Here is a 23,181-nt window from a genome sequence, read left to right as displayed (position 1 = left end):
TATTGTAGAAGAAAAAAAGTCAAACTTTGTATTTATTCCTCAATTGCCACATGTAATGTTATACTTTATCCAAATATGTTTAAATGTCTCCTAATGATAATTGGGTAGGAAATTTCAATTCCTGAAAAGAAAGAGCTTTGTTACTTTGCAAGACCTATATATATAACTATTGTTTTTCTCGTTCTACCTTAGCAAGTTTCACCTGAAGAATGTGTTGTGGCCCTGAATGAATGTGAGTGGGATGTGCATCGTGCCCTAAAGCTGGTACATCTCCAGCTTCTCTTGATTGTTCACCGGGTGCCCATAGAAGTAGCTCGCCATACACTGGCCTCCTTCTCTTGGGACGTGAGCAAGGCTGCCTCCTACCTGATGGCCACAAGAGGAAGTGATGAGGACACGGCACAAGTCTGATCTGCTGTGTCATTAGTGAAAGTTAGCCCGGTGTAATGATGACGGTTCATTCTTTTGTCTTTTTATTTTATTTATTTTTTTAGTTACATATTCATTTGTCTTGTATTTAGGGGGAATTGTCTTTTTTTTTAAGGAAAATGCCTACTCAATTTGTGCATTCAGTAATGTCTGTTACTGAAAAATGTTAGAAGACTGATGTGATTAAAAAGCAACAAAAATGTCACGACAGCAATGGAGCAACATCATCAACTAATTGCTTGTCATAGAATGCTAGAATGCTTGGACAATCTTTTCTGTGGCAGCAGTTTACTAACTCATTTATAAAATCTTTTTTTCTTTCCTGTTGCAGTATCATTACTCTTCTTGGATCTTGGATGTTGAATTGTTGATATTTTATTGGCTAATTATTATTCTGGAGACATACCCTTAAGGTATGAAGCCATTTTCTTTCTAATTTTTTCCAGATGGATACTGATTAATGTGTTTATGTGTAAAATTACCAGACTCAGATTCAGAACATGATGTCCGTACTTAGATTTTATGCCAAGTAAATTTTATCAGCCGTCCTTCATGCCTACTTAAATTGCCTTCAGTTTAAGCAGGTGATGAATTTATACAGTTTGTAATTAGCATTAGAGAAAAGATAAATTATTTATGACATCCAACTTTCTTCTGTTTTCATTTATCTCTGTCCATAAAACCTGACTCTCCAAGTCTAAAATAATTGTCATTTCATTAATATTAAGGTAGATCTCTCTGCTCTTTGGTAGATGTTCTATTTTCTGATACTGTGGAATAATGAATGCTCCTTTTCTGTTCATATTTATCAGTAATAAAACTTTCTGGAGGTTTGTAATTATTAAGGCAGCTGATGGCTGTTATACGAGGGATGAATAAAATAAATAATCTAATATCTGTAACCATTAGAATGAATTTTGGTCAAGTTTGATATTCCTATTCAAGTATGATATTGTTTCTTTATTATTGTTTAAAGCTTAATGATACAGGGAAGGTAAATGTATTTGAGGAAGTTGTATTATGCTGCTCTTTATGATAAAGGACAGGAAATAATTGTTCTTTTTTGGATTTACTTTTCACTTTTAAAGTTTATATCTATTTTATTTTTTCTTCTTCTGTGTAAAAGCATTTCATATTTTTATTCATTCCGTTATTGAGAATATGTACAACTACATAATCATAATGGCATTGATTTTTTTTTTTTTTTTTTTTAAGCTACTGGAACAAGTCATGTGATTTGATGAAATTACAATGCCCTCATCTGGACAAACATTTTCAGAGTCAATATAATATGGTAGTAATTCCACATGCTGTCATTTTATTGTTCTTTTTTTTTAATACCTGTGTACATATACATATTTTGTGGTATGTGGATGTGGGAGTTACATTTTAATACAGTTGTTTAGAATATATATTTTTATTGGATGATCAATTATGTATCCAGTTTAGATTATGCAATTGAAAGAGTAAATAAACAAAGGTTTTTTTTTAAGGTTAGGAAATAGTTTATACTGAAAAGGCCATTGTTTATAAACTAGGCACTAAGTGTTTCTAAAAAAAATTATATTGGTATTGTATAAAACTGTCAGGAAAAGTTTCCAAGCTTAAGAAAATAAGCATGAATAGATATGCATTTTAGCTATGAAACATGTATTAAACTGTTATCAAGCCGAGTTATGTACATCAGTATAAATATGTTAAGCAACTGACACAAACCTTTTATCAAGTAGAGGTATTTTTTAGTAGTCTGCCAATGTCTGATGGATCCCCTTTGCTTTTGCCCAGTTTGTGTGTTCAATAAGCAAGAAAAAATAAAAAAAGTTATATTTATTTGTTAGTCTTCCAACTTATAGTTATATTAGGTGTGTATGAATCAAGAGATTATTAATGAGCTTTAATCTTATTATTTTGCCCCATTTATATACGAATATATTTTCATTTATGCACTTTAATTTTGTATTATGTAGGTTTTTTAAGCATTACTGGCATAAGAACATTACGATGTCTTGTGTCATCCTGTAAGAACCATAGGTTTTTGGAACTGCATTGTTGCATATTTTCATACTTTTGTATTTTTATATGGTCGAATCATGTCTGGTCTGCAACAGTATGTATAGATTAGAAATTCTTGTTGGGGGGAAAGATACCGAGCAGTCTAGTCTTGAAAGCATAACGACTGTGGGAAGTTCACAGAGCTTACTGTGTTAGCTCCTACCTTCAGTTGTTTTGAGTTATACTGAGATGTGCAAGATACTCTGTGGTTGGAAGATACTTGCCCATTCTGCAGTTAATAAGGTATGGAGCTATGTTTGAAGGAAGTGCAATGTTTGTATGCCTGTAGCTATATAAAACCTTACATCTTGCAATCCTTTTTATTATTTCCTGAAGAAGAAAGATGCACTGGAATTGAAATGATATCCATGATATTAGCTTATGCATCTAATCCCAAATATTACACCATATTTGAAAAAGTTTACTAATGTTATACCAGAAGTTATGAATGAATTATTAATGATATATGCAAGACACTAAACTTTGGCTCCAGGAAAATGTCTTGTGAAAATATGAAGCAATGCCAGAACATCAGGTAATGTAGATAAGTTCCTAAAATATGTAAGCTACAGAAAAAGTTGTGATATACATCAGTGGATTTAATGTACCCTGTCACTGACACTACTGAAGCAGGAATTTGTGCAACATTTTTCCATGTAAATTTTCTCTTGTTCTTCATTACATCTGAAAATATTATATATACATACACTAGGTGTAAAAGTTTAATTTCACTTATATTTGCATCAAATGTATGAATTGTAGAGAAATAAAGCTGAAGTTATTGTTAATATAATGCAAACAATGTTTAATCTGTATGTTCAGTCACTAATCATCTATGTCAGCTGATACTCCAGTAATTGGAAAAAAAATGTATATAACCCTTCACAAAATTCAAATGGAAAATTGGAAAATCTTTTTTTGTTCATGTGTACTACAAACATGTATGGACCTAGTTGGAGCTGCATAGTACACAAGAACAAAGGAAGATAATGAAATACAGTATTAAGCATGAAAGCAATAATTGCTAACCAAGGTCAGGTTTAAGGAAGTGACTCAATGAACCATACCCCTGGTAAATGCCTCTTTCTGGTTCTTGAGGGTATGATACACAGGTTTGAAAAAAAAAAAAAAAAAAAAAAAAAAAAAAAAAAAAAAAAAAAAATTGAGCCATAAAAGTAAACAATAAACAGGAGGAAGGATAACTGAACATATAAAAAAATAGAAGGAAAATCAGAACTGGAATATATATCAAAACAAATTATACAAAATTCAACAAGACATCATGCTAGAGATTAATTATCAATAAATATAATACAATATCAAAGACCAACTGAAAGAGAGGGACTTTGCCAAGATGAGCAGGGAGAGGGAGTAGGAGACGGAGATGTAGGGGAACTGCAAGATAGTTGGAGAGGAAGAGAAAGAGGAAGGGGAAGAAGAAGAGGTGGAGGAGGAGGAGGAAGAGAAGGAAGAAGAAGAAGAGGTGGAGGAGCAGGAAGAGGAAGAGGATGAGGAAGAAGAAAAGGGAGTAGTAGTAGGAGATAGTTATCTTAAGCTCACTATTTTACAGCTGATCACTATTCTTTGAAAGTGGAAAACTAGTAATCAGCGTAATCTCACAATCTTACACTATCAACGCTCAAGACAATACAACAATCACACAAGATTTGATGGAGGCTTATGATTACTATTTCTTTGTCAAAAAAATTATTTTACAAATAACCACCAATTGTAGTAAATGAAGAAAGGGTTCAGGGCATAAAACAGGCACTTTAAAAAGGAATATTTATATCAGCAATAATTATAACATCACTAATTTGATATTTAGCTTTACGTAAGAATATCAAATCTATCCATACTACCCTTTTACTTATGCAACCAGTAATTGGCCATTTTTGCATAATATATTGGTAAATGGTTGGCACTTACAATATCCATCAGTAGGGCAGTGACAGTAATGATGGTAACAATTGCTGTATCACCTGTTAACCTTATAAAGTATTACAATATGATATACATACATACTTTACAAGCTTTCTATAAATGTAAAATGTAATATATATTGTGTTGTATTTATTCACATATTGCTGATGCCCAGGCTCAGAACTCATGACATTCTTTGGTGTTAAATAATTCTTTTAATTTTTTTTCTTCATAACTTCACTTTACATGATTTTTCTGTAATGCCAAGTTTTGCATATTACCAAGTTAGCTTAATATTCCCTAACAGCAGTATGTTATATCTTATAGAAGTTAAGTTGGCAATGCCTCTTTGCAACCAAAGCAAGACTAACTTTTTTTCACTTTCTATTCATCCATTTTTTTCTTTATCACTGGGTTACTTTATGCTATAATTCCCTGAAGCCATGGCTTAAAAATTCTACAAAGCATTACTACAATTTTTTTTAGTCTAGGTAAAATAGAGAGGACAACAATAATTCATATCATTTTATCTGTAGCTTATGTAGAATTCAGTGTTACAACAAATGACCGTTAACATGCCTTGATAACAATAGTTTTCGAAGTAAAAATGGCACATAACAAAACAAAACAAAAAATTTATATATTACCCTTATTAATAACATTAAATACAATGAAAATGCACTACTGCTTCCTATAATTAACAAAATGTTACAGATAATCTTTGTTCTGCATAACCAGCTTCTTTTCATGTTGATAAACCTTACCACTGAAAGCAAACTTCAACCTTTCATGACAAAGTTGAATGCCTACAACATGGATGCTTTTATCCCTTAGAAGTTTAATATCCCATATTGTCTATTACCTATAATATAGAAACTGAAATCAAGTGTTTTTTGGGCGATGTCAGTCTATTGTTGCATAATTCTAATCTATAATATAACAAAAATACAATATCTCATACATATTATTTACCATTAAGTTTACATTGCATCACGACCTACACCTATTATGTCATGATTAGCATTACCATAGGATCAATCTCAGATGGACACAGACCAATACAAAATAATGTTGATCTTACAAATAAGAGCACCTTCTGATTTCACTTTTCAATATGTATAACCAAGCTGAAGGTTTAGTCTAAACACAAAGGAAGAAAAATACAATGCTATTTCATCAGAAATAATAATAAAGTTATTATATGACAAGAGCCAAAAATACGTCAACCATCTTCTCACAATAAATTTCAATAAATAATCTGCCATAAATTTCTTGCAATAAAATGACTTCTCATATCACCGGGAAGTTAAGACAACCTTATAGTCTCCCTTCAGAAAAACCTTTCTAGAGGAATACTTGAAGCTGCATACAAGTCTGAAGGAGCATCTTGATGGCAGGCATGAACTGAGACATCTCCGAAAAGTTTCCTTTGGCTACGGTTTGACCATGGATTTGTAAGGCACTTTGGTAGTCACCAGATTTCATTGCCTCTATAATCTGGTGAACTCCTCCAAGGGTGAAGGATCCAAGCTGAAAGGGGGAAATTAAATATTTAGGAATAAAAATGAACATTTATATCACTTCCTCTTCTAAATGTCTTTGTAACACAGTCAGTGTTCTAGATCTGTGTAACACTGTCAATGTTCTACACATAATTTTGATATCTTACACAAATGTCAACCTATTGGATCCAGGTGACTGGACTTGTCATGAAAAAAAAAAGGCTTGCAGAAAGTATAAATAAATAAATAAATAAAATTTGGCTCTGATCCCAGAGACAGGAATATGCTGTCATGAAAAAATCTGGCTGTGAGCTGGGGTGACAGGAGTGATTTGCTATGAGTGCACAAAAGCTTGTGAAGGAAGATTAGACTAAGTGGGCATTCAGGAAGTGTCTCCATTTTTACAGTGGTAAATATGGGTGGAATGTACCATCCACAAGCCATGGCTGGAAAAGCCTCAGCTCCAGAGAGGATACTATTTCCATGCTCAGGATCCTATTACTGCCCACTGTTACCAATGGCACATGGAGTGTTACAGAAAATGAAATTCTACAATAATAGTAAAATATTACAAATACCAAAATGTTACTGCTTGTTATTGTTATTACACAGAATTATACACTACCAACAGAGATGTTATGAAGTCTGTGCAAGAAAAAATCTATCATCATCTTGATAAAGGCATATCTAATAATAAATATAGACTTTAGAATATGTCAAAAAAACAAAACACATCTAATGAAATAGAGACAGTAACATGAGTGTGTGTCTGGGCCTGGTCTGGGCCTGATTTTGGGCTGCAAGCAGGCAGCGCGGCACCCCGATCCAATGGATTCATCATTTCTTTTACAAAATGTCGGGACTTTATGAAAACTAAAGCATGCAAGTCCTGTATGTTATGTTTTATAACAATATAAAGCCTAAAATACAGAAGCTTTACTTACCTGTCCAGCTCGAATCTTGTCAAAAAGAACCTCCAATCTACGTCCAATATCATCAAGTCTTTGCTTTACTTGCTGGAAATTTAGAAAAGACCAGATCAAAATTCAGCAGGAACAGCATATATAAAATTAAATTCTAATAAGGATAATACAATATTATTATGGTCAAAAGTGAATGACAATCTCTTTCTAGTATATTACAATGTCCAAATACACTCAAAAGTATATCGATCATCCTTCTCAAAGTTCTTATCAATTATCAAATCAAACCAATCAGTCAATAAATAAATGGCAATTATCTGAACACTTCCAACAGCCTCTACCCACCTGATTCTGACAAGCGGCTAAGCACCGTTCCCTGATTTCATTGAGGACATGCTGAATGATCTGGTGCTCGGCAGGCAGAGGACCTTTGCTAGCAGGCTCTGGTGCTGCAGGAGTGGCGACTGGCGCTGCAGCCCCAACAGCTGGTCCACTTGTCTCAGCTCCATACTGCTGGAATCCCTGTTAAAGTTTGCAGCTGCTTGTAGATACTAGTCCACTTTGCTCAAGAATAAAATATACAAGAGGTGTTCTTCATTATTGCTGCATCAAACAAAAACTTGATGATTATGATAAATGATAAATAATGATGATGACTGATGGTAATGGTTATGGTGATAGTGACTGCATGACAACAACAATAGTAATGGACACAGAATGCAGCTCACCATAAACTGACGTGGCTGTTCAGGCGCACCTGGGACGGGGCACATTATCGGTTCTGGTACCTTTGGTGCCTCACTTGCCTGGGGCTGTTGCTGTTGCTGCTGCTGCTGCTGCTGCTGTTTGGCCTGTAGAAAAGGATTCTTTATTTATGGAAAATACGAAGTATGAAAGACAATCAAATTTTTATGATAAACAAAATGTTAATTAAAACCTGATTGCAAGAGCAAGTAATGTGTGATTTTTGTTTTGTTTTGTTTTTTAATCAAAATCTCCCTGAAATGCAAGGAAATTTTATCTGTAAATATAGTATTCATTGCACAACCAGCATTCATATCACAGAAGTCACACTCCTCTTTTATTGTAGTTAAATTCAATTTGTTTAAAATATAAAAGCTCTCTGCATTTTATGTACATATTTATACAAAAAAAGCTGCTATGTTTAATGCAAAAATTGGAAATGCATATTTCTGGTACCTGGCTTTGTTACCTGAACAAGTCGGCCTCAACAGACATACACACTTCAACTATTTTGCAAGAATAATGAAAATTCAATAAACAGCAATATCCACCTTGAAATGTCCACTCACATTTCTGAGGTTAACATACACAAAGGCTTTTACTAACTTTCACACAAGAATAATCCCACATGGGCATTCGGAAACTAACTTTACAGCATTGGATGTTATGATACAGAGCTATTTAACAATAATATGACATTCTTCAAAAAGCCTCCTGTCTTATTATGGTTAGATCCCAATATCTCATTTCTTATCCATGTTCCTAAAGATTGAGATGAATACACTGATTTGGAATATATCAATACCTACATATGATACAAGATGACAATAACAGAGATATTCCAAATAATAACGGCAGAAATATGATTTTATGTTGTCATAGGTTTCTAAAGAACACATTGAACCGAAAGCACAGGTATTTATACTGTTAACTACTCAACAGCTCCTTGACTAAAAGCATAACTATAGAGGTGTTGGCATTAGTCACTCATAATTTTATGGAAAACATTGTCAAGACATCCTCAGAAGTTTTCATATTTTTCCTTTGTCTTCCTGTGTCCAAGACTTCTAAATCATCATCATGATTTACTTCAATAAGAAGTTATACTAATTCAAGATACTGTAACTTCTGCAGAATCATATCAACATGCTCTTTCCCCTGCAGAATATGAAAATGACATAAGTATAATTAAATCAGAAACTGTAAGTCTCCATACACATGATCTCTAAAGTTGGTAAGGCCCTACTGACAATGGTATTAGTACAGCCAAACTCAAAGCACTAACTTCTGTACACAAGATATCAAACTGTAACTATTTAAAAAGTGCTGTTCTATAAATGCAGAGATACTCTACATAAAAGCATCTTAATATATTGCAGTATTTGGACTTCTGTCTCATTCCTTTGCATTTATCTAGCACCAAACTTATCCATCAATACTTGTCTACATTCCAATTGGATAAAAGCAGTATTCCTGGTACTATTAATCCGTTATTGACGGGTCACGTGTAGACACGTCATAGAAAACGGGTCTCACGGACGGGCAAACTTGTACGCGCGGCGACGCGCCAGAGCGAGTGGAGCGGGACGTTCGGCTTAAGGCAGCGGACTCCCGCGCCCACTGTCGGGCCGTTGCCACATCTCACTAGATTTTAATTGATTTCAGTAAGTTCTTATGCCCGTCATTAAAAGGTTAAAGACATTTTCAGAAGAGTGAAATACTCAAAATTATTGCTCTAAACTGCCTCCAGCTCCACAATTTTCTATATAAAGCTATCAATAACCTTAACAAAATTATGGTAATTTCCTTTGAAAAAATTTTTTTTTTAGCATTTTAAAATCAGCTTTTCATGCCAGATATGGGCTTATTTAGATTACTCAAAGTTCATTTGATATCTGAAATTTATATTTGGTAACCAAGTTATTCAGATTCTTATTTCTATCATTCTGTTTCTAGGTCCTATATAGAGCTTTTAGATTTTCTAGATTCAAGTATCTAGAATTCAACAGGGCAACATACACATGACCTGCTTTTCAGATAAAATGCAAAGCAAAAAGGGCCAGAGGCCAAATTAGTTAATTGCAATCTGAAAAAAAGACAAGTAAACAATACAGAAATTTGCCTAGTGATAAGAGCAATCACACAGTCATATGAGCAGTTGTGGTTGTTACATGAACAACTGGAAGCTCTCCTCATGCCTCATGCTGGCCAGACTTCACAAACCTGCTGGAGCAACAGAAGCCTCTTGTCACCCGAGTGTCCTCCACCGAGCCTATGCTCACCACTGAACTGCTGGGAATTTGTGTCATCAATCAACCTGAATTCAATTGTGTGCAAATGCAAGACCCTTTCCACAAAAGCATTTGACCCAAATGGATAAGACTTGTTGGCAGAATGAAGTGAACATGACATTGGTTATGCTACCCACTTATTTCATCCTGTCTTCAGCCACTATAATCTTATAATAGCTTAATTTCTTTATCTATGTAGAAAACATATACGTCGGCATAAAGTCTTTGTTGGAAAAAAGTTATATAAAAATGCAGGTAAATACCATATGATATTCAGTCCCATATGCATTTACTATCACAAAATAATTTTTTACCCCTTTTCTATACACCTATAAAAAACAATATGTTTAGGACTCCATTGCAGAGCTCACTAATTCCATTAAAAAATATATAGTTTACAGACTTAAATCCACCCTAATCATTACCTTTGTGCAATTCATGCAAAACCAATTTTTTCTAACCTGTTACACTCATCACTCCCGAAAAAATCTTTCTTCAAGGAAGCTTCATAAGTGAACAATCAGAGGAAAAACAGGTTAAGTCTCACCTTCCGAGACCCCGAGAGGGGAGGGGGATCATTCCATCCGCGAGGGACGGAGGAGTCATAGGCCGCTGGAGGCTTTGTCGGAGGTGGCGGCTGCTGCATCTGTGACTGACTTCCGTACATGGGAGCCCCTGGAGCCTGGGATGCCGGGGTGAAGAACTGGGGCCCTGTAGGTGCCGGTGCAGAGGGGAGGGAGGGATTAGGAGGAACCTGTGCAGGTCCTCCAGGGGGAGGCATGAAAGAGGGTGGCTGATTCTGCATGCTAGGGGGCTGGTTTAAGCATGAGGTGTCAGAGACATAGCGGTTTGTGCCTCCTCGTCGCAAACCTACGAAAAGAGAGAGAGAAAGAGGAAGTAGCTTTGTGCCCAGTCTTGTAGGGCACATAACAATAAGATAAGCATATTTTAGTACAATACATAGATTACAAGAAAGGTTTATTACATGCTAAAACTAATTTTATATGACAGTTTTTATGAATTAATCAACTCTTTTTGTTGTTGTTGTTGTTTTTAGATGCAACCTGAATACAATATCCAGAAATCATGCTAATTCCCCAAAGTTTGATCTGACATAGCAGAACCACCACTTAACCCATTGGATCCAGTGACATGACCATGTCATGAAAAAATCTGGGTCGATAGGTGGGTGACATGAACATACTGTCATGGGAAAATCTGGTTATAGTCGGCACAAGTGCACAAACCTACTGGGGGGTTTATTTTACTCATTTGGCAATTTTGCATTATTCCCATCGATGTATGAGCAAGAAATGCAATGTCCACGAGTGGTGACTAGAAAAGCGCCAGCTCCGTGCAGAATGCCATTTACATGCTCAACATATTTCTCGCACTGTGAGCGGTAATGCAAAAAATTTAACATTATGTAAAAAAATTTTAAATGACAAAAGTGACAATGATACACAGTTTTATTTTTCTTGCACTGAGTTGTAGACTACCTTGAGAGATGACTGGAGTCTGTGCAAAGGAAAAAAAAACTATCACCATCTGGATAATGTAAATCAAATGGCATAAGTGGACATCAGAAAATGGCCAAAGAGCTAAATACACTTATACATCAAACAGAGTAAATAACTTTGCAAACAGGAGGCAGAGAGTGTTGTTGCCACCGCAGACTCATGTTCGTGCACCTGGCCTACACACAGCCATCCGGCAGAAGCCTATTGCCAGGTTTTTTGTGATTTGATTGCCATGACTCATCTGGATCCAAGGGGTTAATGAACACTGAATCAAACTAATGAAACTTCCAAGTGACTAACTCTAACCTTCAATTCTTTTTTATACAAAAGTTTACATACTAATAATCTATTACCACACATACAGTAAGCTAACAGACTGTAACAAAATAAGCCTCACATCTAAATACCAAATAAGAAATGTACAATACATTTTGCATCTAACACATTTATATGCATCTTGTAAAAATACATAGGCTTTTATAAATACAATGAGCATAGTAATTCTTGCATTAGTTGAATCCTACAGCAAAACATTGTCGTCTTTAATGATATACACAATGATTTACACAACATATTATTTATCACTGCATATCATAACATACAATCTACATTTTATATATATATATATATATATATATATATATATATATATATATATATATATATATATATATATATATATATATATATATATATATATATAAAACTAGTACCTCTTTACCATTTTACATAAAGCAATACTTGAAATAAAATTTAAAATACAATACAATCAACATTTTTCTTAAAGACAAGATAAATGAATCTGCAGTTAGGAACAGACAGAATGCCTATCCTCATCTACTTATTGCATCACAACGTTAGATCTCACCTTCGCCTTCTTTCTCAAATTTGATATCTGAATGAAAGACAAATTCACTCATTTATAATATTCCCAAATTTAATAAGTATTACAAGATTGCACCATATATATCCCATCCCCTCTTTCCATCAAACTATATAAAATCTGCAAGGTTTAACCAAACCCTTTTCCACTGAATTCCTTAGCATCTTTAGACAAATCTTAATAAGAGCATTTAACTCCTGAAGCATTTTCATTTATACACATGTTGCTGTTGAAGAAATGTGAGTGATACCTGCTTTGCTCTGACATTTGTTAATTCCAAACACACTGATCCCAACTACGTGTTAAAAAGTACCACTCTTGCTGTGCGAAGAAGTGTCACTGGAAAAAAATAAGCAAAACCACAAAAAGAAAACGTGGATATACAGGACAGTCTTCAAAATACAGATGTAGTAAGGGAGAAAGAAGAAACAATGAGATGAGGAGGAAAGGATGGTGAAAGAGAAGTACAAGAGGGAAGTGGAGGAAGAAGAAACAGAAGGGCAAAGAGGAGGAAGGAAAATGAGGAAAGAGAGGAAAAAGAGAAAGAGGATGAGGAAAAGAGGAAGATGAGCAAAATGAGGTAGAGCATGAGGAAAGAGAAAGAGGATGAGGAAAAAGAGGAGAGGAGAAAGAGAAAGTCAATGGGGAAAAAGAGGAAGAGAATGAAGAAAAAGAGGAAGATGAGTAAAAAGAGGAAGAGGAGGAGGGAAAATTAGGAAACAGAAGTGTTGGAGTAAAAACAAGAGGGAAAAGTGGAAAAGAAGAAGGAACAGAGAGAGGAGGGGCTAAGAAGAAGAGGAGAATTAACAGGAGGAATAATAACTCGGACTATTCCCATTCCTCACAAATGACATTTTGAAGCTTCTCCTGCTGTGTCACAAAGTCCTCCAACAGTAAAAAAAATGACCACACTACAAACTTCAACTGAATACTCATGAACTTACTGAAATCTCTCTAAATTCTTCAACCACACCTTCCCCTTTCTGCTTGCCTTCGCAGACACGGCTTCCAACCTCACATAACATGCATGGTGTTAAGTATGAGTGTATCAAGCATGTAATGTCATGCAAACATTCATCTGTTGTTAGTTCTTGACCATGAGAGCTTGCATATAATTTTTAGTCTTATCTACCACAATTGTAAAAACATTCAAGAGGGAAAAATTTCTACATTAATATATGAAAATCTAAAATAAACACAGCTCTTCATGCAATTTTCATAATGTATGGAATATATCCAGACTGTGTTTCCTGTGAGATGGAGTGAGAAACCAAGAGAATGACCGAGTGCGAGTTAGTGTGGTTGTGGGGGAGAGCGAGTGTGGAGATGCAGGTGTGGGGTTACACATGTGGGGGTAGTAGGGTGGAAGTGTTTGTTGGGGTGAGGGGATGCAAGTGTGTTTGGGATATGAGGGGATGTGGTGTAGTGTGTGGGGGCGAGTGGGGTGTGTGGGGGCGAGTGGGGTGTGTGGGGGCGAGTGGGGTGTGTGGGGGCGAGTGGGGTGTGTGGGGGCGAGTGGGGGCGAGTGGGGTGTGTGGGGGCGAGTGGGGTGTGTTGGTGTAAGTGTGAAAAGTGCAGTGTGAGTACAGAGAAAGCAGGTGTGAGCATGGAGATGTGAGTGAGTCTATGTCTGAACATGTGGGGGTGTGGTTATGAGTAATAACAAATAATAATAATGATGATAATGATAATAACAGATAATAAAAATAATAATACAATAATAATGATATTGATGATGATAATAATGATGATGATAATAATAATGATAATGATAGAAAAAAAAAAATAATAATGATAATCATATTAACAATAATTCAGGCTTTGGTGACAGGCTCTTTTGACACTAACCAAATTGTCGCTGTCTGTTGTGTGTACCTCTACATTAATCCCTGTGGGTTACTATTGATACAGTATCAGCAAGATTGCTAAACAAGAACACAAAAAATGCAACTTTACATTGTGGGTGTGGGAGTGAGGGAGAGGGGGGAGGGGGTGTGTGTGCATGTCTCTGCTTAAAGCTTATATCTTTCAAAGTTCAAATGTTAAATCTCTCTAAAGAACTCTTTTTCTGAAGGAATATCCTTATCCAGTAAGAAATTATTATATAAGGCTTTTCTGTGTCAGCCTTAACAAAGATTCTTCAAAGTGAAACAATTTTCCAAATAAAAGCTTTTCACTACAAGCCACCAATTCCTCAATTAGCAACAACAAAAATAAAATAATGAAAAATAAAATAAATAAATAAAAATTGAGATTCAAGTATTGTCCCAAAATCATGTCAAAGCAATAAATTGCAACATTATTAAAATGATTGCAAAAATTCATTGCCTTTGTAGCGAAAGGAAAACGAACCTCCAGCATGACCGACTGCAGTTGGCGGTGGGCCTGAGGGCACAGCAGACATGGTTGGCTGCATTGGCGCCAGAGGGGGCACTCCAAACGTTGGTGGATTTGGCACCTGAGAAGAGTTCTTGGTTACCATAGGTCTTGTATACTTTCTCACAGAGATATAATGTAAATCAACAATGAGAAATTTAAAAAATTCTAATGATATATATAACTGTACACCAATCTTACCTGCATCCCTAATTAAAATCTAGGAGCCTCAAATACCTTTTGAATCACAAGATTATATTTGGAACCAGCTATAGGACAAAATTTCAACACCTATTTATTACATTATGGGATGATGTAGTTTCATTCAAGTGATGAGGCTATAATATAAATGCCCTTATAGAACTAGCATACATACACTTTTTTGTGGCTGGGTTTACAACTAATCTCTTAACATAACCACTCATGATAAAGGCTTTAAAAGTTAAAACAAAAAAGAGGAAACAAAGAAAGAAATCAGAAAAAAAAGGAAGAAAAGCAATAAATTACATACCGGTGGCTGAGACACATGAGGAGCAGGAGTGAACAAGGCTGGAGCGGGTGCAGCCTGAGGTGGTGCAGTAGGTTCTCCATATATGTTGCGTTGTTGTGCTTGGACTGATGGAGTGAACTGGCTTGGCTGTGGGCAAAACATTCAAATATTGAAAATAAACCTTTTTGCCACTGAGTAGAATATGCAATACCATTTAACTGCTTGCATATCAATTAGACGTGAGATTCAGCACATGACAGATATGTGGAGTACACAAATGTTCTCTTGTCATAATTTTTTTTTTCTCCATACACTAATAATAATAACCTGAGAGAAAGAAAACTGGAATGCAAGATATGTCACATTATATCTAAATGAATGTAATGTATGAAACTTACATCCAAAATGTATATATCAAATATAAATCATTAGCAATTCTCTTTTTTTTATCACACCTTGAGTTGTTTTCTATCTTCATATGAATTTTAAATCTAAATCATTATTTGACATGTGAATTGGCAAGAAGGTTTAATTAATCTTTCTTTACCTATTTATTATTATGCTTTTTAATTGCCGAGATTTTGTATCCAATCTTTAACAGCGATGGTGTTATAGGTACATGTAAAATCTTTTAAACCACTGCTGATGGCTACAAGTATTGTTGCCTATAATTTTGTTTATTGATTTTGTTTGCATATAGATGGCTCCACAAGTGCTCAGCCACCAAGGTGACTAAACAGTTGTATAGCCATCTATGTGTAAAAAAAAAAAAAAAAAAAAAAAGAAAACACAATGGACATGGCTTTAAGACCAGAAAATTTCATAATGAGGTTAGTCAACTACTTAACATTTAAGCAGATACAGCTTCTAAACTTGCTCATAAGCAGTAACAATCAATGATACCCTAAATAGTAGAGTAATGAATTACAGGTATAGTTCAGTTCCAAAAATAAAATATTGTTAGATTAAAAACACTTTACCATCAAAAAAAAAAATGCATTCAATAAATTACCTACTATCTGAAAAATTAATACATTACCTACTATCTGAAAAATCAATACATTACCTACTATCTCAAAAATCAATACATTACCTACTATCTGAATAACTACATGCAAAAGAAAATATTTTATAAAATAATTGTATCATACTAAGTATCACCTTGCAAACTACTGCTGAAGTGATGGACAATTACTAATATACAGATTTATTTTCAAATATCAAATCACACCTGTGAATCACAGTGGTTACAAATTATTTATGATAATTTCTTCCCAAACATATAATAATAGTGTTATTAAAGAGCTAGATTAACCTCCTACTGCTACCAACAGGAGGAGGTTATGATGGTAGCCTTGAGCACCACTTTAGCAGATGGAGATAAAACACATACTTGTACTGATATCAATAGGGGTGGGGATAGAAATCAAAATAAAGTGCAGTACATAAGATTTCATGCATAATAAGCAGAACTTACAAGGAATCTCAACAGTGGCACAACAGACGTCTCCTAAGCTTTTGCAGATATCGTAATCCACTCATTCAATTCATTCTAAACATGAAAGTTTCACATATCCTGTAAGACTCAACATTCCTGGGCTTCAGGGCCACTAGTGACTCCGGTAGTCAAAAGAAAGAGAAGCCAGTACGAGCCATAATACAAGTCCTGCAAAATTTCCTTTGGTGAAAACACCACACAACTGCAGGATCATGGTGACATTTAGGTTCCTATTCAAAGGAAGATTTCTCATTCTTCAATAAAGCTACACAAGTCATGAGGTGAAGTGGTAATACGCTAATATCATTACTAACATCTTATCTTTTTAAACAGTATGCAAAAGCATATATGATACAGAATATCTGTCTGATGCAGTGTTACTTTCAATATGTGCTGGAAGTCCATAAACAGTAGAGTACCGGTTTATGAGCAATGTGGCAACATTGCCGGTGTGTGTGTGTGACGAATGATTTGAATTTTTAAAATTATGACTGACATTATTCATAAACACATAAATTTCTCTTTAAATGAACCCTGAACCACTACCTCCCACCACCTAAAGCAATAATATGTAGGTGGACAATTAAAGTGATTGGCCCTGCTTATCAAACAGCAATTGAGGATCTCTGTGCTGGTACCACTAAAATATGCATGTCATATAAATACATAACCAAAATATACTTTGGGATAACTATGAGAAAAAGGGCAAAATGATTATCAAAAGAATATCAGATTTCCTAACAATAAAAAAAGAAAATCTCAGCAAAGAGAGTGCCAAATGCACCACTCAAATATATGACAGAAATACACAAAGAAAATATGCACAGATTTCTACAGATATCCCTCCCTGCAGACATGTGATGACTTATATCTTGCACTTTTTATTCTTCCACTTCCTAATGCTAATAAACTTATCTAACAAAGGGGAAAGCAAGAATGAAAAGACATGCTACTGTTAATTCTTGTGCAAATTTTCTAAATAAACAAATTTATGTGCAGTCTAAAAAGACTTCTTTGTGCATTCACACGTATTGAGAGAGTAGAACAGAACTAAGATATAAATAAAAGAATATATGACAAACCAACATTTTCAACTTTCCACACTGTGCTTGATCACTCTTTACAATGCATTGAATTCCAGCTTCTTGCTACATCTGGCTCGCAAAATACATTATTAGTAGACCTTTGCCTAATAATAGCACTTGTCACTCACCAACAGTTCAGTGGCAGATGGCTGGGGAACCTGAATACACTGTCACAAAAAATAATTTTAAAGTTTAATCTCTGTTTTGCATTCCAAATACTTTTCAAATATTGGCACATGGTTCTCTTCTTCCATATGAGCATGTTAATAACAACATATGCAGAAAAATAGAGATAGCTTGTTCATTACCTGCACACAAGCTAATCAAAGATCTGGTAGTAAACAGATCAATAATCAAAGCATATCTACATTATGTTTATACATCTACAGATTCTTTTTTTAAGCCAGCTCTCCCAAAAATAGAATGACTAGCATTACTCATACTGTACTAGACCTATGACACACAGATATATACTAAATTTATTAAATACAAATGTATTCAGTAATATTGTCCCTCCATAACTCAGAAAAAAATATGGAGAGCAGCAGCTATTTTCTCCCGAACCCAATAAAAAAGTAATGTGAGGAAAAAAATCAAACCACAATGAAAATGGAAACTTTAAATCTGTGGCATTTCAAAGCCAACCAAAGTGGATCTCTTGAGGCTTTTCCCATCTCATGTGCTACCTAGCTAGGCACCAAACTCTCACATTTGAAATTTTCCATGTAACCGCACCCTTATTTCATTTCGTCATTCTCTTCCTTCTTAAAACATATATTCAATTACATTAGAATGAATTATTACTAATACCTGATATTCTGTCGCATCATCACTATTCAGTAACTGAGAAATCAAATGACTCGCTGGAAAAAAATGCCGGTCAAACCAAGAAGCACTCGATTCATTTATTCATCCATCAATCACACTTTCACCTCAAGCCTAATTTTCTTACAGCTGCTACACCCAATGATTAGTCAGATTAAGAATAACCTAGGCAGGAAAGTTACAAGTTATTTAGGAATAAGGCTGCAATTCATTTACCTTGATCCCTATGATTTTGCCTGTAGAATGCACAAGGTTAAACAGACTTTAAGCTTATCTTTAAGGGGTTGTATCTCCCTAAAGATTGCAGTAAGGGACAAACACACAAACAACTATTTAATGCTCACAATTTCGATCAGGCTTTACCATGCATGACATGAACCCTTGTCATCCAGCATTTAGGTCTGGCTTGCCTTTACATGATTAGATGTTATTTGGCATCAGTGTGTTAATAATAGTCATTTAAAGGCACAGCTCATAAAATTTGTTATACATTTTCTTTTCAAACTGCTAGTTCTCTTCATATCATACAACTACCAAAAATGACAGAGTAAGCAATCATGGTCATATATTTCGTGCTTATAACCAAGTAAACTGAAGAATTACACAACAAAATGCAGGTTCATACTTTGTCAATCCCACTGATATAGCTTAGTATTCAATGTTAACAGCTCAAAGCAACATATCAAATGCTACTGATTAACCAGTATCCCATGCAACATCATAAAGCAACCTAAACTACATACTTTCAGTGATACATTTTCATCTACAACTGGAAGCATGTAGCAGTGTACCTGAATGCTTGGTGGTTGGTACGTCGTAAAACCGCCCACTGGCTGCTGACTGCTACTGCTCCCAGCCCAGCCCCCTCCCTTCTCAACCCAATGAATAACAAGAAATTATTCACCAAATGCACTTATGAAAGGCACTAAATATCACAAAAGATTGGTCATATACTTCAGCCCAAGAATATAAAGTTCATGGGGGGAAAAAAAAAAAAAAAAAATAATAATATTTTCATAATGAATAACCAGTCATACTTAAAAAGCAGAGAGACCCCTTATGCACTTTTGCATATAAATGGAGTTTTCCTAAATTGCATTACCTGAGACTGATAGTTTTGTGGAGTGGGAGTCTGTCTGAAAGATGGCTGTGGAACAACATTGTGCACTTGCTGGTTAGTCCTCCCAGTCTGGTATCCCAGTGCACGGTACAAGCGATCACGCAATTCAATCATCTCACCCTGAAGAGAGGAGTTCCAATTTTTGCATAATCAAATCATTTGCAATTTGCATATAAATGTTTATATAAACCCAAGAAACATAACCCCTTATCACACAAAGCATCTAATACCTTCAAAGGAAATGAAAGGTCTGTTTGGATCATAACACAAACACAACAGACAGTATATCTTCAGTCACAACTCCATTACCAACCTGTGTAGCAGAGTTCAGATAGGAAACAGCAGTGTTCAGGGCACCCTGAGCTGCCAGGAGAGATGCATACTGGCACAAGAGTGAGCTTACAGTGCTTCCTTCGCTTAGGTTTACAGGTCGACCTGCTGCTGCCAGAGACCTTTGGAGGACCATTATTATTTCAACCAGGTCCTGTAAAAGTATCAAGATGTTACTGTCCTGAATCACAGTATCATGATATTTCTGAAAACTGAAAACTCTTATCCACATAAGATGATCATTTGCATGTGCTAGTAAATTACCTGCAACTCATTAGGATTACTCATGTTTGGCTGCATCTTTGACCAGCAAGAAACAAACTTCTCCAGACTGCCAGCACAAACATAGCAAATCATGGCAGATGGTATATATTCACCAATGTTGGATGCCTCTAGACGTTCACCAAGATTCTCTGCAAACACAGGTCAAAGTTATAAGGAATTTCAATATCTGAAATGGCGCCTTTCACCAAGTTTTCCAATCTATATTTCTGAATTTTCACTTACCAAGAGAGTTTATTAAAACTAAAAATGAACCCAAGCTTTCTTCCTCACATACCTGCAAGGGCAGTGAATTGGGCATCTTCGCAGTATGTAAGAGCTGCGACTAGAGCCTCCTTCCAGTTGCTGAGATTGCAAGATGTAGTTATCGAGGTTAAATCTCCACGGACAACTGCCCCAATCAAGGGTGCCAGAGAGCCATCAACTTGTTTCAAGACATTGTCACGGGTCTGTTTGTCATGGAGGAAAAGAGTAAAGCCATCAAATTCAGACCTGTATTACCTACAATGGTGCTTCAGAATCTTTTCCTCTTAAAAACTTTCTGATAACTAAAAGAAAATTCAAAGTCAGTTGTAATTGCAATTCAGTATTTCCATTTTCAGTTGATATATTTTCATGTAACTTTTAATGAGTCGTTCTTTCACACATCATCAACAGCTATTTCTAGACCAGTAAAATCCATCACAACCATAAATACCTTTGCATAGAGCTCCTGGCCAGCATGAGCAGCAAGAGTCAATGCATGGGTGAAATGCTTGTCCTTTACACAAAGCTCTACTGCCGATTCCAAGTCCCCGACCAAAAGCGCTTGGGTAATCAGCCCTTCGTTACTTCCACTGGTCTCCTCCACATTAAGCTCAACCTTGGATGGCTTAGTCTCCACCTCTGGTTCCATTTCCTGAGACACACAATTCTGACTTCAAAATTTACAGGTCACTACACAGACTATGAATACAAATACACTTACAATTTTAGTAGTCAACAAAACAAGTCATATATACAAAATCTTATTTTAGTTATAAATTCTTAAAAATTTCAAAATAAATAAATAAATACTCTATATAAATAAACACAGATAAATAAATATTCTTTATATAACAGACACCAATCAAACAATCTGTCCCACCTCAAGTTCTGGAGTCTTGTCGAAGGACTGAGCTGAAGCAATCATCTCAAACTGCTCACTGGGGTCAAGTGAGCTGGTGCTGCCATCCTGCAAATGTAAAAGGAAATTAGCATTTACATTAATTTTCATCTACATTTTTCACAACTTCAATTTTCTTACACAAAAAATGTGAAATGATAGGTCCTGTTTTACGAATGAAGCACAGCCAAGGGACTTGCATCTCTATTTCTGAGAAGGGGAAGGATGCTTATGAAACTCTACTTCAAGTATACTATGATTTGGTAATTTGGTACTATTAATGAGGAGTTTCAATTAATTAAGGGAATCAACCACTCAGTAATTCTTCTAGAATAAGGAAATCAAACATTCACATCAGCTGATCAATCTCAACAGCACAGAAATATCTACAAAATTGTTAGTTCTAGAATAAATATATTCTACATAGCTTAACTAATGTCAAACTACCTATAAAAATAGAGGGATGAATTATTCAAGAGCCACATATAATCAACTTACTGCAACAAACAACCATCCCTGACTTAATGACTGTTGCTGCCTTCTCTGCATGCAAACAAGAAACAACCATTAAATCTCTATAAAAAAAATAAAAATAGACTTCACAAGTTCTTATTATGACATAAGCAGGCACATATTTCCCACTTATATCATAAACAGCACTAACCCCTTTACACACACCAAAAGGTTAGCATGATACTAACGTTTGTGCCGAGATTTTCCATCTTGTCGGCTAAGACCTCTGCTGCAACACCATCAGCCGCAGGCACTGGGGGGCGAACCTTGTCCGAGACTTGTGAACTGTTATAGCCAAGCAAACTCATATAGTGTGTACGTGGGGCCATTTCAAAGTTGGCTCCAATAAACTTCCACAAAACCTGAAACAAAACACAAGCATATTAGATAAGCCTACACTTGAGGCTTTCTTCATTGAAATTTGGTTTTCATATGCCATTTGCTATTCAAGACAACAGGCTTTCATTGTATGGTGAGGATTTATTCTGTAAATGCACAAAAGTGGAAGCAGAAAACCACCACCTGAAGATAAATAAAAATTACCTGATCACTGGGTTTGGCAGCAGCTTCTGCTTTGGCCTGGCAGTATGGACCCAGCTGGGACTGAGAGAGAGCATTTTCTAGCTGGACGCTTCGTTCCACCAACTTCTCTTCTGTTACTACCTGTGAAATGGCCACAGCTCTGCTCTGCTTGTTCCAAGAAACTAGTCGGCCACCAAACTGTAACGGATCATTCAGTGAGGTAAGCAAAAAATTATGGATACCTATTTTATATCATTAAGAATTCCTACATGATATGCAATACTCAAATGCACTGAAATCCAGGATAACATAAGAACAGGTTTCATGTTATGCACTACCACATGTGATGTTACTGCATTTTAAACATATACTACATAAAATCTTTTCTCTTGTGATCTAATTTCTGTATGATAAAACAAACCATTATAAAGATCACATCAAAAAGCTTAACTTTCTTTTACATTTGAAAAATTTCATCTACTCTCTCTATAAAAGCTGAACTACATTATCCTTCCTTTCATTTCTCTAATCTGAGCAAGATCAGAAAGATTTGAACTTACTGAGAAGTTTGCTCCCGATGGCTTGCGGAACCACTTGGGTGGGTTTTTGACTTGAATGGGTTGTGGAGTCGCTCCCTGGGGTACCACTGCAGGCATTTCCATGCCCGGGAAGGAATCCGCAATGGCCGAGAACTAAATGGGGAATAAAAGAAGGTAAAAAAATATATAT

The 23,181-nt window shown here is 35.4% G+C and overlaps 2 protein-coding genes across 15 annotated transcripts in view; one reads left to right on the top strand and one right to left on the bottom strand.

Annotated features, from left to right (window-relative positions):
• LOC119584532 (activated Cdc42 kinase-like) overlaps positions 1-2,795 on the top strand; it is a 46,523-nt gene extending 43,728 nt beyond the window's left edge. For all 3 annotated transcript variants that reach the window (XM_037933196.1, XM_037933197.1, XM_037933195.1), the window contains exon 20: positions 193-2,795. In XM_037933196.1, coding sequence (XP_037789124.1) covers positions 193-411 — 219 coding nt within the window. In that variant the 3' untranslated portion in view covers positions 412-2,795. The remainder of the gene's footprint in view (positions 1-192) is intronic.
• Positions 2,796-4,252: 1,457 nt separating this feature from the next.
• The window catches only part of LOC119584533 (protein transport protein Sec31A-like), a 23,207-nt gene continuing 4,278 nt past the window's right edge, over positions 4,253-23,181 (bottom strand). The window contains exons 8-26 of one of the 12 annotated variants that reach the window (XM_037933198.1): positions 23,013-23,144; positions 22,474-22,650; positions 22,119-22,292; positions 21,400-21,486; positions 20,971-21,171; positions 20,551-20,722; positions 20,256-20,404; positions 19,975-20,145; positions 19,644-19,781; positions 19,333-19,410; positions 17,845-17,883; positions 15,155-15,280; positions 14,620-14,725; positions 10,412-10,734; positions 9,797-9,865; positions 7,558-7,680; positions 7,175-7,351; positions 6,851-6,922; positions 4,253-5,934 (exon numbers count right to left, since the gene is read on the bottom strand). In XM_037933198.1, the coding sequence (XP_037789126.1) occupies positions 5,749-5,934; positions 6,851-6,922; positions 7,175-7,351; positions 7,558-7,680; positions 9,797-9,865; positions 10,412-10,734; positions 14,620-14,725; positions 15,155-15,280; positions 17,845-17,883; positions 19,333-19,410; positions 19,644-19,781; positions 19,975-20,145; positions 20,256-20,404; positions 20,551-20,722; positions 20,971-21,171; positions 21,400-21,486; positions 22,119-22,292; positions 22,474-22,650; positions 23,013-23,144 (2,700 nt within the window). In that variant the 3' untranslated portion in view covers positions 4,253-5,748. The remainder of the gene's footprint in view (positions 5,935-6,850; positions 6,923-7,174; positions 7,352-7,557; positions 7,681-9,796; positions 9,866-10,411; positions 10,735-14,619; positions 14,726-15,154; positions 15,281-17,844; positions 17,884-19,332; positions 19,411-19,643; positions 19,782-19,974; positions 20,146-20,255; positions 20,405-20,550; positions 20,723-20,970; positions 21,172-21,399; positions 21,487-22,118; positions 22,293-22,473; positions 22,651-23,012; positions 23,145-23,181) is intronic. The other 11 variants (XM_037933199.1, XM_037933205.1, XM_037933202.1 and 8 more) reach the window with 11 other exon arrangements.

Source organism: Penaeus monodon, chromosome 18 (assembly GCF_015228065.2).
Source record: "Penaeus monodon isolate SGIC_2016 chromosome 18, NSTDA_Pmon_1, whole genome shotgun sequence".
Classification (NCBI taxonomy): domain Eukaryota; kingdom Metazoa; phylum Arthropoda; class Malacostraca; order Decapoda; family Penaeidae; genus Penaeus; species Penaeus monodon.
Note: the sequence above shows the minus strand (reverse complement) of the source record. Positions and strands in the feature narration are given on the sequence as shown.